General features: G+C 57.6%; 3 protein-coding genes across 3 annotated transcripts; 2 read left to right on the forward strand and 1 right to left on the reverse strand.

Moving 5' to 3' along the window:
• Positions 1-109: 109 nt before the first annotated feature.
• LY79DRAFT_570713 (aldehyde dehydrogenase domain-containing protein) lies at positions 110-1,589 on the reverse strand. Its single transcript, XM_060559182.1, has one exon. It carries the CDS (start codon positions 1,294-1,296, stop codon positions 322-324), a length of 975 nt encoding a protein of 324 aa, XP_060408152.1. The 5' UTR covers positions 1,297-1,589; the 3' UTR covers positions 110-321.
• A 2,833-nt stretch (positions 1,590-4,422) lies between these two features.
• On the forward strand, positions 4,423-6,785 carry LY79DRAFT_643038 (GMC oxidoreductase). Its single transcript, XM_060562393.1, has 2 exons — positions 4,423-5,084; positions 5,199-6,785. The coding sequence occupies exons 1-2, from the start codon at positions 4,841-4,843 to the stop codon at positions 6,605-6,607; spliced, it is 1,653 nt and encodes a 550-aa protein (XP_060408153.1). The 5' UTR covers positions 4,423-4,840; the 3' UTR covers positions 6,608-6,785.
• A 1,512-nt stretch (positions 6,786-8,297) lies between these two features.
• LY79DRAFT_678607 (uncharacterized protein) lies at positions 8,298-10,124 on the forward strand. Its single transcript, XM_060564506.1, has 2 exons — positions 8,298-9,545; positions 9,612-10,124. Exons 1-2 carry the CDS (start codon positions 8,515-8,517, stop codon positions 9,829-9,831), a joined length of 1,251 nt encoding a protein of 416 aa, XP_060408154.1. The 5' UTR covers positions 8,298-8,514; the 3' UTR covers positions 9,832-10,124.
• The last annotated feature ends 2,613 nt before the right edge of the window (positions 10,125-12,737 follow it).

Below are 12,737 nucleotides of genomic sequence, written 5' to 3' on the forward strand. Positions count from 1 at the left end.
GGGAGTCGTCTAGCTACCTACTGTTCCTAAATGGAGAGTTCCGACATCGTCACGGATGCGGGCATGACGGGCCCCAACTGGCAGAGGTATTGCTGCTGTCAACGATTCTTGGCAGTGGAGGAAACAATAACCGAGATATAGAAAACGCTACGAATTTCAACTTCCGAGCCGACCCCCCCCCCCTCTTCTCCTCCCCAATCAAAACTCTGGAGCAAGTCTTTTTTCTCCCCTTTTTATTTGATACATACAAGTAATACATTTCATCCCCGCCCCCCTTTCCGCACGCATAATTGTTCTTTTTTTTTCTCTCTTCTTTCTCTTTTACAACTTGGAGAAGACAGTGGGCACGCTCCCGCCCATTTCGACGAGGGTGCTCTTGTTCCTCACCCAGGCCTCGAGACCCTTGCGGCCGTTCTCGACGCCGACGCCGCTCGACTTCCAGCCGCCGACGGCCATCTCGGCGGGCGACTCGCCCCAGGTGTTGATCCAGGTGATGCCGGCCTCGAGGCGGGCGACGACGCTGTGGCACTGGTCGACGTCGCGGCCGAAGACGCCGGCGGCGAGGCCGAGGTCGGTGGCGTTGGCGCGGCGCACGGCCTCGTCGAGGGTGTCGTAGGTGAGGATGCTCATGACGGGGCCGAAGATCTCGTCGCGGACGATGGCCATGTCGTCGGTGCAGTCGGTGAAGACGGTCGGCTGGATCCAGAAGCCAGCCTGGTAGGCGGCGGGCAGGCCCTTGGGCGGGGTGGCGCCGCCGACGAGCAGCGTCGCCTTGTCCTCCATGGCGCCGCGGCGGACGTAGGCCTGCACCTTCTCGAGGTGGGTGCGGCTGTTGAGCGGGCCGAAGTTGGTGGCCGGGTCGAAGAGGTCGCCGGCGCGGACGTGGCGGACGCGCTCGAGGACGAGCTCCTCGAAGCGCTTCTTGAGGGCGCGGGGGACGAAGACGCGGGTGCCGTTGGTGCAGACCTGGCCGGAGCTGTAGAAGTTGGCGAGCATGGCGCCGTCGACGGCCTGGCCGACGTCGCAGTCGGGCAGGACGATGAGGGGGCTCTTGCCGCCGAGTTCCATGGTGACGTACTTCATGCCGGCGGCGGCGGCGCCGGCGACCTTCTTGCCGGTGCTCACCTGGCCGGTGAAGCTCACCTTGGCGATGTCCGGGTGGGCGGTCAGCTGGGCGCCGACGTCGCCGGCGCCGTAGACGACGTTGAAGACGCCGTCGGGCACGCCGGCCTCCTTGTAGACGGCGGCGAGGAGCTCGGCGTGCAGCGGGGTGAACTCGCTGGGCTTGTAGACCATGCAGTTGCCGGCGGCGAGGCAGGGGCCCGACTTCCAGAGGGCGATCTGGATGGGGTAGTTCCAGGCGCCGATGCCGGCGCAGACGCCGAGGGGCTCCTTGGTGGTGTAGGCCCAGGCGGAGGTGCGCAGGCGGAGGGACTCGCCGTTGAGGCCGCCCGAGGCGACGAGGCTGGCGTAGTACTCGAGGACGTCGGCGCCGGTGACGACGTCGACGTAGCGGGTCTCGGAGAAGGCCTTGCCGGTGTCGAGGGTCTCGACGGCGGCGAGCTCGTCGTTGCGCGCGCGGAGGAGGGCGACGGCGCGCAGCAGGACGCGGGCGCGCTCGGCGGGCGGCGTGGCGGACCACGACGGGAAGGCGGCCTTGGCGGCGGCGACGGCGGCGTCGACGGAGGCCGGGGACGAGGTGTGGACGGTGCAGATGGGCTGCGCCGTGGCGGGATCGACGGACTGGAAGGTGCCCGGTGATTCCGAGTCCGGCTGCGGCTTCCCCGCATAGAAGGTGTGGCGGTCCTGCTGCTTCGGCAGCTGCGGTGGTGCCATTTTTATTTTTATTTTTTTATGATAATGAATCCTTTGCTAGTGTTTGGAAGGAAGGGAAGGGGGTGGGGGGGAGCGGATATAATTCTTAGGAGGTATCCGTACTCATCCGACGAGCATAAGCTCAACAAAGGAGGGAGGGTATAATGGAATGTGCGATGGACAGTTTGGACGGGGGAGTGCCGGGTATGGAATGTCGAACGGGAGGGGAGGGGTTCGGACGGGGGGTAACAATACACGGAGGCCGGAGGTAGTCAGGCTGGGAAGGAAGTCGAAAAGTCCAGAGACCGGAGTAAGATCGGGATCTTGACGACAACGGGGGGCCGGCCTTATCTCGAGTTTACCTTGACCTAACGTGGGTGGCTACGCAGTTGACGTACCTTAGTACCTAGGTATGGTACGGGCAGACAAAAGCTGGGACCAGCTGGCGGGGGGGGGGGGGGAGGAGGGGAGGTCGCAGACTCGTCGGGACGCACCCCGGTGGGTCCGTTTCTGCAGCGGTGTGATGTCATGGGCTATAGTAGTACGTCATTGGCCCAAAATCCACACGGATGCAACCCTACTCCACAGCCTGAGATACCAGGAAGGATAAGAACAATTGCTGCGTTTTTTGAAGCAACGGCGGTGCAAAGGTACGTGTAGAAGTACCCAGGTACCCGAAAGAAAAATGGCCTCCACTTGAAGAAGTTTCAGCCTTGGGGTCAGACCTATGGCGACAAGAAGGCGTTTTTTGTTCTGCATCTTCATTTTTTTCTGGAGACTGTCTTGGCTGCATTGCTGCTGCTGGCGTGACATGGATCAATATTTGACGCAGGACCCGGATCTGATCGTTGACAGAGAAAGAAAAAAAAATCGAACGATGCATCCCAGTCAGCCGCGGGCAATCGGCACAAAGATACGGCGGACATTAGCGGGAGAGATAGGGCCAGATGCGGATGTATCTGCATGGGAGCGATATCAGGTCAGAAAAGATAGAACAAAAAAACAAACGACCTATGCTCAACAGCGAATGAACACCTCTCGCAGTACACACGTTTTTCACGACTGCGCCTGCCGACTGACTCTACTCTACTCTCCGTGAGCAATCGTGGTTTAGCGAGAGTTCGTCGGATCATCCTTGATGGGAGAATCTGCAATTGACATGACACAAGCACCGTTTCTTTCCTTGCTGGTGACCCTTGACCGCACCGCATTCTGCAAAGTGCACTATCCGCTGATGGTGATATTTTTTCCCAGCCCCCCTGCCCAGTGATGAAGAGCCTGGAAGCTGAAAACCGGCCAACAGACGACTAAGGCCAAGGGGTTGTCTTGGTGCGCCTGCCCACCCATCCCGGGGCACACGAGTCGGCGGATGCCCCGGATAAGGCCGAACGTGGTAGACGGCAGCCAGTCAACTTGCGCCACCGTCTCGACGGCGCGAGAATTGAGTCGTTTGTCGTTGTCGGCATCGTCAGGCGGACAGAAGTTGCCAACATGGGGGGGATAAGACCCGAGAGCTTAGCGCGGGTCGCACACGGCAGTTTGGGGAATGTCGGCCGCAATTATTGCATGTGCTTTGCATTTGCCTGAAACCAACGGCAGTCGAGTGACTATTATGGCGCGGTACGTGGGTTACCGAGTGACCACCCCTGGCGCGCCGGGCAACACACCACCAGGGAGAGTAAAGAAAAGAAAAATCTTGAGAGTCGCGGTCGGTAACGACGGTGCTACGTTGGTTCGATGCGGTTGACAAGGGAGAAACGGAGAGCGCGCGCTCCCAGCATTCCTCGTGGGGCACCGTACAAGGTGATGGGGAAAACCAAAACGCAGCTAAGATTGGATGAGGAAGATCAAGGACAACCAGGCAGTAAAAAAAATAGAAAAAAGTCGAGACGTCATCGAGCAGCTGCGGCACTTTGATTTTTTTTCTCTCTCACTCTCGTGTCTGGAGCCTCTGGCCATTATTCGTAATTGTATTTCGACGTCGGACAGTTTCCACCAGGTGGATGTCGCGGAAAGACTTGGCAGCCACAAGTTTGGGCGTGTACGTACCTACTACACCAAGCACCGTTTATCGTGGTTGACGCTGCTGACACAATTGTTGGCTGCCAGCTGTGCAGAAAGCGTTAGTCCAGCAGGGACCCCCTACCCTCCGCCGTCAGACCAGTCAGGAAACCTGGAACTTTGAAAATCCGGTCCTGATGTCTCGCAGGGATATCATCACGGACAAGGAAGGGACTAACTGTAGCCTGCAGGACCGGTGGATAATGGGGGCAAGAAGGACTGGTGTAGGTATACCATGCATGTATGGATACTGCGTAGTCGGCTTAGTGTACGTACCTCGCTGCGCCAGAAAGAACACGCAGAAGGGAAAGAGAAAAATAAGAACAATAAAAGAAGGAACACAGGGGAAACCTGCCATCAACCCCATTGTCTACCTAATGAGCCGCCGCCGCCTCCCGCTCTGTTCCCGGCCCCGGTTGTGGGTGCCGCGTCAGAAAGTGCGGCGAGTCAGTTGCAATGCCTTCAAGACCCGCTTCCCTCCCATGGACCCGCCACACATTTTCGCGGGGTCCGTCTCCACCGTCCTGCGTCTTGGCTGCACCGGCGCGAAGAGGTCCCTTCAGGCTTCCCAAACGCGCCGGCTGAACTTCGAGAATGTCACGGTCGAGCTACTACCTATCTCCCTCCCTCCAAGGATGGGTCTCCTGGGGAGGCCCAGTTGTCATTGATCATAGATAATGCGGCCGCATATCCACTTGAAATCATCACAGGACGGCCGTCTCGAGCTCTCCCTCTCTCTTTTATTCTACTCCCATCCGTGCCCTCGCCAGCCCTCCAACTCTATTTGATCCCAAGATTCCTCCAATCTCACCAAAGATCGCCCGCGCGTTCTTCAGCTGTCTTACCCCCCCCCCCCTTGTTCGTATAAACCGACAAGCTACCCCTCATCCCGATTTCGCTGGCCCGGCGCCCGCATCCCCTCTTGCTTGAATACCCTCACCCTCTCACCCCTCGATCCGCCAAAATGTCCACCACCCAGCTCCCAGCCTCCGATGTCGACCGCTACGACTATGTCATTGTCGGCGGCGGCACCGCCGGTTGCGTCGTCGCCTCTCGCCTGGCTGAGTCCCTGCCCCAGAAGCGCGTCCTCCTAATCGAGGCCGGTCCCAGCGACTTCATGGACGACCGCGTGCTGGACCTGCGGAAATGGCTGAACCTCCTCGGAGGCGAGCTCGACTACGACTACGGCACCACCGAACAGCCCATGGGTAAGCTCCTTGTCCCTCCTTTCCACGTCCTCCCTGCCCCGTTAGCCCGTTCCGAGTCGCCGGGCGGCGGTAGATTGACCGCCGAAACTAACACTCTACTCTTACCACCCGCAGGCAACTCTCACATCCGCCACTCCCGCGCCAAGGTCCTGGGTGGCTGCTCGTCGCACAACACCCTCATCTCCTTCAGACCCTTCGAGTACGACCTGAAGATCTGGCAGTCTATGGGCGCCAAGGGCTGGACCTTCCACGACTTCATGCGCATCATGGACAAGCTGCGCAACACCGTCCAGCCCGTCCACGCCCGCCACCAGAACGAGCTCTGCCTCGACTGGGTCAACTCGTGCAGCTCTGCCCTCGACATCCCCGTCCTCCACAACTTCAACAAGCACATCACCCAGAACGGCGCCCTGAAGCAGGGAGTCGGCTTCTTCTCCATCTCCTACAACCCCGACGACGGCCGCCGGTCCAGCGCCTCCGTCGCCTACATCCACCCCTTTCTGCGCGGCGAGGAGAAGCGCCCCAACCTGACCGTCCTCACCAACGCCTGGGTCTCCAAGATCAACGTCCGCGGCGACACCGTCACCGGCGTCAACCTCACCCTCCAGGACGGCTCCAAGCGCACCGTCACCGCCCGCGCCGAGACCGTCCTCTGCGCCGGCGCCGTCGACACCCCGCGCCTCATGCTCCTGTCTGGCATCGGCCCCAAGCAGCAGCTCGTCAACCTCGGCATCCCCGTCATCCATGACCTGCCCGGCGTCGGAGAGAACCTCCAGGACCACCCCGAGTCCATCATCATGTGGGAGCTCAAGAAGCCCGTGCCCCCCAACAAGACCACCATGGACTCGGACGCGGGCATCTTCCTCCGCCGCGAGCCCCCCAACGCCGCCGCCAAGAAGACCTTCTTCAACCCCGACGGTATCCCCGACGGCGACATCGCCGACGTCATGATGCACTGCTACCAGATCCCCTTTACCCTAAACACCGGCCGCCTCGGCTACGACGAGCCCAAGGACGGCTACGCCTTCTGCATGACCCCCAACATCCCCCGCCCCCGCTCCCGCGGCCGCCTCTACCTGACCTCGGCCGACCCCAGCGTCAAGCCCGCCCTCGACTTCCGCTACTTCACCGACGAAGAGGGCTACGACGCAGCCACCCTCGTCTACGGCATGCGCGCTGCCCGCAAGGTCGCCGAGCAGGCCCCCTTCAAGGACTGGATCGCCCGCGAGGTCGCCCCCGGCCCCGCCGTCCAGACCGACGAGGAGCTCAGCCTCTACGCCCGCCGCGCCGCTCACACCGTCTACCACCCCGTCGGCACCACCAAGATGGGCGACGTCCGCAAGGACCCGCTCGCCGTCGTCGACGAGCGTCTCAACGTCAAGGGCCTCAAGCGCGTCCGCATCGTCGACGCCGGCATCTTCCCCACCATCCCCACCATCAACCCCATGCTGACCGTCCTAGGTGTCGCCGAGAAGGCCGCCGAGATGATCATCGACGAGGCCCAGGAGACCGCCCGTCTGTAAAAATAGAACAAAGATGAAAAAGATTCCCGCCAGGGGTTTACCCAGGCAGGAAACCATGTGAGAAGGGAAATACCTTGAAAAGCATTTGTTGTCTATATTTTGTTTTTTGTCTACATTTTTTTTTTCAAGAGTTAGCTATCAGGCATTATACCAATGATATCATGACTATATACAGACCAAATTGAAATAGTTTTCTCTTTCCCCTCTTTGTCCCCGAAATCGTAAATCCGATAATCCCGCCCTCTCGTGTTTCGTGTATTTTTTTGGGTCACTTTCAGACCCTTTAGCTCCATCCATTACCACCCCCATCAGATACTGCTGCCGAGGTGCTCCCGAGCGCGAAAGTCCACATTTCTACCGCCGTGCATGAAGAAAATTTCAGGCCGGGCCTCGCGAGGCGATACCTCGCTCCTCACTCGTCAAGCTACGTTCCCGGGGGGGGGGGGGGGGGGGTCCAGTTTCGTCGAGCATCGATTCGCTGTCCGAGGCGTTCCTACACATCGCCACTTTTTTTTTCCTCTCTCTTTTCTCCCAAGGGTCTTTCAAGGGGTCCGTTACGAGGCTTCGCTCGTTCACGCCTCGTTCGGCTGTCGATATCATTCGCGGAGGGTGGGGGCATGACCAAAAGTCTCTTGGAGGCTTGGCAACCCCCCTTTCGGCATCCGACCTCCGACCTCTTTCACTCGACACTCAACGAACGTCTGCAACCCTGCAAAGACTGGACTGAAGAAAGCTGCACATGGATGGATGCGCGTGTGTGTGTATGTGGAGGGGGGGCAAAGTGTCGACCGTTTACGCAGTCCCTGATATCGGTATCGGGGATTTCTCTCTCTACGGGAGCACGCCGATCGTCTACTCTTCAAAGGGACGGTATTACCCATAACGGATGCGCCAGAGCCGATGATTGGTCCGCGCCCTGCCGGTCCTTTTACAGTCAGTCAGCGGAGGCCGGTGGAGGTATGCGGCCCGCCGGCGGCGAAGTCCGGCCCGGCATTTCTCGGAACTCGTTCCGATCCGCTGGTAACCGGGCAATGGCATCTGTTACGCTTCCGCGCTGAGCGGCTCGTGCTCCAAGACTGGGGCGGTAACCACTTGGTCCCCCCGAATTAACCAGTCACAAATTGCAGGATTCTGCCCTCTCCGTTGGGAAGAGACCCCGTCTCGAGCCCCGCCCAGGTTGCAGCGTCCGGGTGTGTACCCCGACCTCGAAAAGCTTCCCACTTTGCTTCGTCCGCGCTCCGGCTCTCGATCGAGATATATGCGCCCGGACCTCCAGGTGGTCCTCAAGAAAGAAAAAAAAAGAGAAAAAAGCTCCATTTGTAAACAAGAGGTTGTGCTAATTGGTGGCGTCCTCGCATAGGGATAAAACGAACGCCGACCATACTTGCCGATTTGGCTTGGCATCCATTCGACGCCAGGTCCGAGCAGATCATAGGAAAGATCACATTCCACCAGAGAATCGTCCGGGAAGAACTCGGGTACGCGAACATGGGCTCAGTGGCCTCGACAGTCAGAGCAGTCGACCAGCAAAGACGGATAGAGAGAGACAGCTGCCCGGCTGGTCCTGATAGAAGACGCCTTCAACAAACAACTACGGCGTGAGTTTGGGTACTCTTTCGCGGCGACAGCGTGGCAGCGGAAACGTCTGATTTTGTTCCTCTAGTCGATCTCAACGACGCTGTCATGGGGTGGCTGAATCCTCCGAAAGAGAGCCGGATTGGAATTTTGGCCTCCGTACTGGAGCGAGACATCAGGTGCTATCTTGCATCAGAAGTCGATCAGTCGTTCCAAGAAGATCTCTTTCCCGCACACGCTGATTAAGACCACGTTGTCCAGTGTTCACTTGACCATGCAGAGGGTATGTTCCTCTGGGCGAGGCTCATGGTGACTTTTCGAATGTGCCGAGCATGACCAAGGCGCAGCGCCTCGACTCTGCCGTTAGACCACCATCGGAAGACCTGGACCGATTGGACGATATGTATTGGCGCATCAGGCAGCGACTTCTATCGCATGACATCCACAGCAAGAGCCTTGACCAGAATGCCCTCACCTGGGCAGCGCATTCATCGCTCCAATCACCCGAGCTAAGAGACGCCATCTGTCCTGAGGGCTGGGACATGGACGGCGGCGGTACAACCACCCGCTTCGATCACGCAGTCGTTCTTTCTTGCTGCGGGCTGATAGAAAAGGGTGCGCACGGCACGTACCAGTACATCCATCTGACGGCTTTAGATTTCGTCCAGCGGAGCGGTCTGATTCCTCCGCCGCCCGAGGCCAAAGCCACCATGGCAGGTCGGTGCATCTCTTACCTTGCCTTCAGCCTGCCCCAGAAACCTCTGTCCGGAGATATGCACAAAAGCGCCGACCGGATCGAAGTACGACGAAAGTGGCCTCTGCTCCAGGTCTCCGCCGCGGGATGGGCGTCACTAGCAATCGACGCCCTCATGATGGAAGACTCGACGGCTCGCAAGTCAGAAGTCGTGGAGGAAATGATCACACTCGGTCTTCGATATCTAAAGATGGGACTCGGCCTGATGGTATGGATTGAGTCACTGTATACCCTTGGAGTCGCAACTAGCCTTCTTGGATATCAAAGCTCGAGTCAAAGATACAGCCTTGGAGGGAAAGTCTCGGGTTCGAGTCAAACCACAATCTTCTTGCAGGGTTTGGAGCGCCTCATGGAGGATGTGAAGGCAATGCACCGAGAATGGGGACCATCACTAGAGGAGAGTCCTGCCGAGATTTGGAGGGACATCACGGCATTCACAACAAGCAAGTTCCTCGTGAAGACAAAAGCAGTACAGGTCGAGACGCTTACTTCTGACTTACGTATATCCGGGACTCAAGACCCTGAACTCTCCGTCAAGCCTACGTTTTCAACCAGCACGACTTCACCCGACGCTTCTCTCCTTGCTAACCTCGGCATATTTCCATCAAAGTGAGTAACTAAAGGTGTCCTCACGTCCCGTGCGTGAACGGCCTACTGACGTGTCGTGGCCCAAAGATACTTCAGAATGGGCTGGAACGAATATGGGGACATACCATGCTGTAAAGATAGTGGCACCATATCACGTCCAAAATTCCCATTCCAACAAATTCCCAGGTGTCCCCAAACGCTACAAGAGGTGCAAGATACGTGCATAAGGTGTTTCTGGTCCGAAAAGATGGCCAACGACACAGCCCAACAAGTCTTCGTCTCGACTTCCACGCGACACGACGCATAATCTGGAGCCCGTTTTGCACGTTTGGCGCGGGCTACTCCTACGAAGTATTCTGGAGCCCAGACTCGAAATACCTCGGCTTTTCCGACGTCACCGCTTCTGGAGATATCTGCTTGGCCGTTTTTGACACTTCAGGCGGATTTGCCTCTGGTTGAGCGCCGTCTCTGGTCAGATACGCGTCCCTAAAGCCTTGTTTAAGTGTTATGCTGGCTTGCTTCCAATTTCATCCAAAGATGCCTTTGTTGTTGTTCCTGGAAGGCCCAGACGTTATGCTGTGGCGTTTCCAAGACGCAGGTTAGTTTCCCTTTTCCACCCCTTCTCTGCCCCGGGCATGTTTCGTGGCAATCGATCAAGGGCTAATAATCACTCTTCCTCTCACAAAACCATTCGGAGAAGTTCTGCTCAACCGGCATGTCCGCAATGAGGGTACACCTAGCCAAGTCCGATTCCAGGGTAGAATTTTCACATTGTGGTACATCGGTCGCGATTTATCACCCGGGCAGACAACTACCAGACCTTTTTTTGCCTGCCTTCCATTTCAGAAGACAGGATGACGACGACGGTGTCGCAACAACGCTCTGCTGAATGCGATGAAAACGCCAACCACTCTAACAAGAGGCTTCGCGTTTCTTCCAAGGGCGGGACCACAGACTTGGCTGTCAGGACTTCGTCGGTTCTAAAGCACACCCCTTCAAGCATATCTACCTCAACTGCAGCAATTCTGAGGACAGATGGCCGTTCTTCCGGATAGCTTGAAGTAGCAGTTCTTCAGCGAGGGGAGAACCCGGAGAAGATCTCGTTGGTGTACAGCACCAACGGCGATTGCCAGTCAACGCCGCTATTGAGTCTCCCGACCTACATTCCTGCACGCTCCGCATCTACAACGCTTTCGATTTCGGACGCCAGCAAAGAAACAGGGACCGGTACATGTACTCTGGTAGTTGATTCTGCCTCTCGAGTATTGCACTCAAGTGACGAACGGGGCGCGGCTGAGCACTTACCGTTGGTGGTAAAGAAAAGATGTTCGTGCATTGAGGGCCGAAGACCGTAGGGACCGTTTGGATTATCACAGCGGAAACGGGTCGTATATGGGCGGAAATCGAAGTACGGTGCTGGTCGGGGAAATTGGGGTTCCCAGCAATTCTCCCCAACACAGTACGTCGCTCATCGCTCCATCATTTCATTATCACACATTCCTAGCCATCATCAAGCCGAGACCTTCCCGAGTATCCACAAGCTAATCTCCTACGAAGAGGGAAATGAACTACGATAGAGTCATTCGTTGCTTTAAAGGCCGCTTAGCAGGGCCCAGACCTGAAGTGTCTAAGGCCATCGCTAGTAAGTAAGCAGCCTCACTGGGCGAGCCCCGAGAGTTATGAAAGAGCAAGGCCCGTCTCTCGCTCAAAGTAAGCATCCAGCCGGTGCAACGCCGCAAACACACGATGAGACCACAATCCCCCTCCCTACCCCCCTTTGTCAGACCAGCGGCCTGAGCAAACACTACACACCTGAATCCCACCAACCCCCGAATGCAACCCCATTCTCCTCGACCGCCGGATCCTGGCGCTGCGTCTCGGCGACTAGAGCTGGGTGACCCAGATAGCTGAAGGGAGTAGAGAGCGCACAAAACAGTCGGACCGCGAAAAGAAAAAAGAAAAGAAAAAACACGCCGGGGGGGGGGGGGGGGGGAGGGGCAAAACAGGAGGGAAGAAGAAGGAGGGAGAGGAAGAAAAAATGAAAGAAAAAGTTGGGAGACGTGCCCCCCTCATCGTCAAGTTCTCTCTTCGAAATGTCACCTTGTCGTCGTGATTGGCTGCAAAATACGCCGCGGAGCCTGGACCGCAGATATTTTTTTTTCTCTCTCCCCCCCCTTCTCGCTCCCTCGTTGGTCAGGACTCTCGCTAAAGCACGGAAGCATGTCGGCGTGAGGCCTGATTTAATCTCTTCGCCCCCTTCTCTCGCTTCCTCTGATCCTGTTTTCCTTGATGTACTCCGTACTTTTCCCAATTTCAGAAAAGAAATTTTTTTTTTGTCTCAAAAGTCGTCCATTGCGGCCTCTCTTCGACAGGTAGACGAGAGATACCTAGGCCCCCCCCCCCCCAACCCGCCTCATCCTGAAGAGGCATACGTTTCGCAGTGTACGGGGGACCATAGTACGGGCTCGACGCGCCACCTCCCAGACTAAGAAAAGGACACTTCCAGTTCGGGCAATGTTCTGCAGTCTGGCGTGCACATGCGTGGTGAGAAATTGTTATACCACGCAGGTGCCCCTAGCCGTGCTGGGAAGCCACCCGGGCTGTCGGCCGCACATCAGATCGGCAGCCCTCGATCTGATGCCATGCCGACGTAGTGTAGGACAACTACCAAACCCAGTCTCCAGGAGCGGGTAGGGTGGGAGGAAATAAGGATTTCCGGCGGAATGCCATGTTAAGCGTCAGTCGCCCACCGCCCCGCCCCCCGGTGGGGTGAGGTGAGTTTCTTCACTGGATTAAGACGATCGGTACGGATAACGGATCTAGACCGCGGCCCATCACCGGCCTACGGTCCGAGGTGCCGGCTGAACCACAAAACGGTGTCATTCCCCCGTAGTCGATTTCTGTTTCTGTGTGCTTTCCACCTAGTCATGGATGGGTGAGTTCTCCATTCCACATGACGCTGCCCCGAGACCAACCCCCCTTCATCCCCGGCTTCTGTTTGCGCCCCAAAACCCCCATAGAAGTCGACCGAGCGTCAGTGTTTGTGTTCATGTGAAGAAGAGAGGCCTCGGGCGCGCGGGGTCGCGGGACCGGAGCGTTTGTGGGAAAGGACACAAACCAAAGCGTGTCAGCGGGTCAAGTTTCTGATGGCACCAATAGCGGGATATGAAGCATACACCCACCCACCACCGGTATATCAAAAGGAGGTCCTGG

The sequence above is a fragment of the Colletotrichum navitas genome (assembly GCF_030913465.1).
Source record: "Colletotrichum navitas strain CBS 125086 chromosome Unknown LY79scaffold_117, whole genome shotgun sequence".
Taxonomy (NCBI): domain Eukaryota; kingdom Fungi; phylum Ascomycota; class Sordariomycetes; order Glomerellales; family Glomerellaceae; genus Colletotrichum; species Colletotrichum navitas.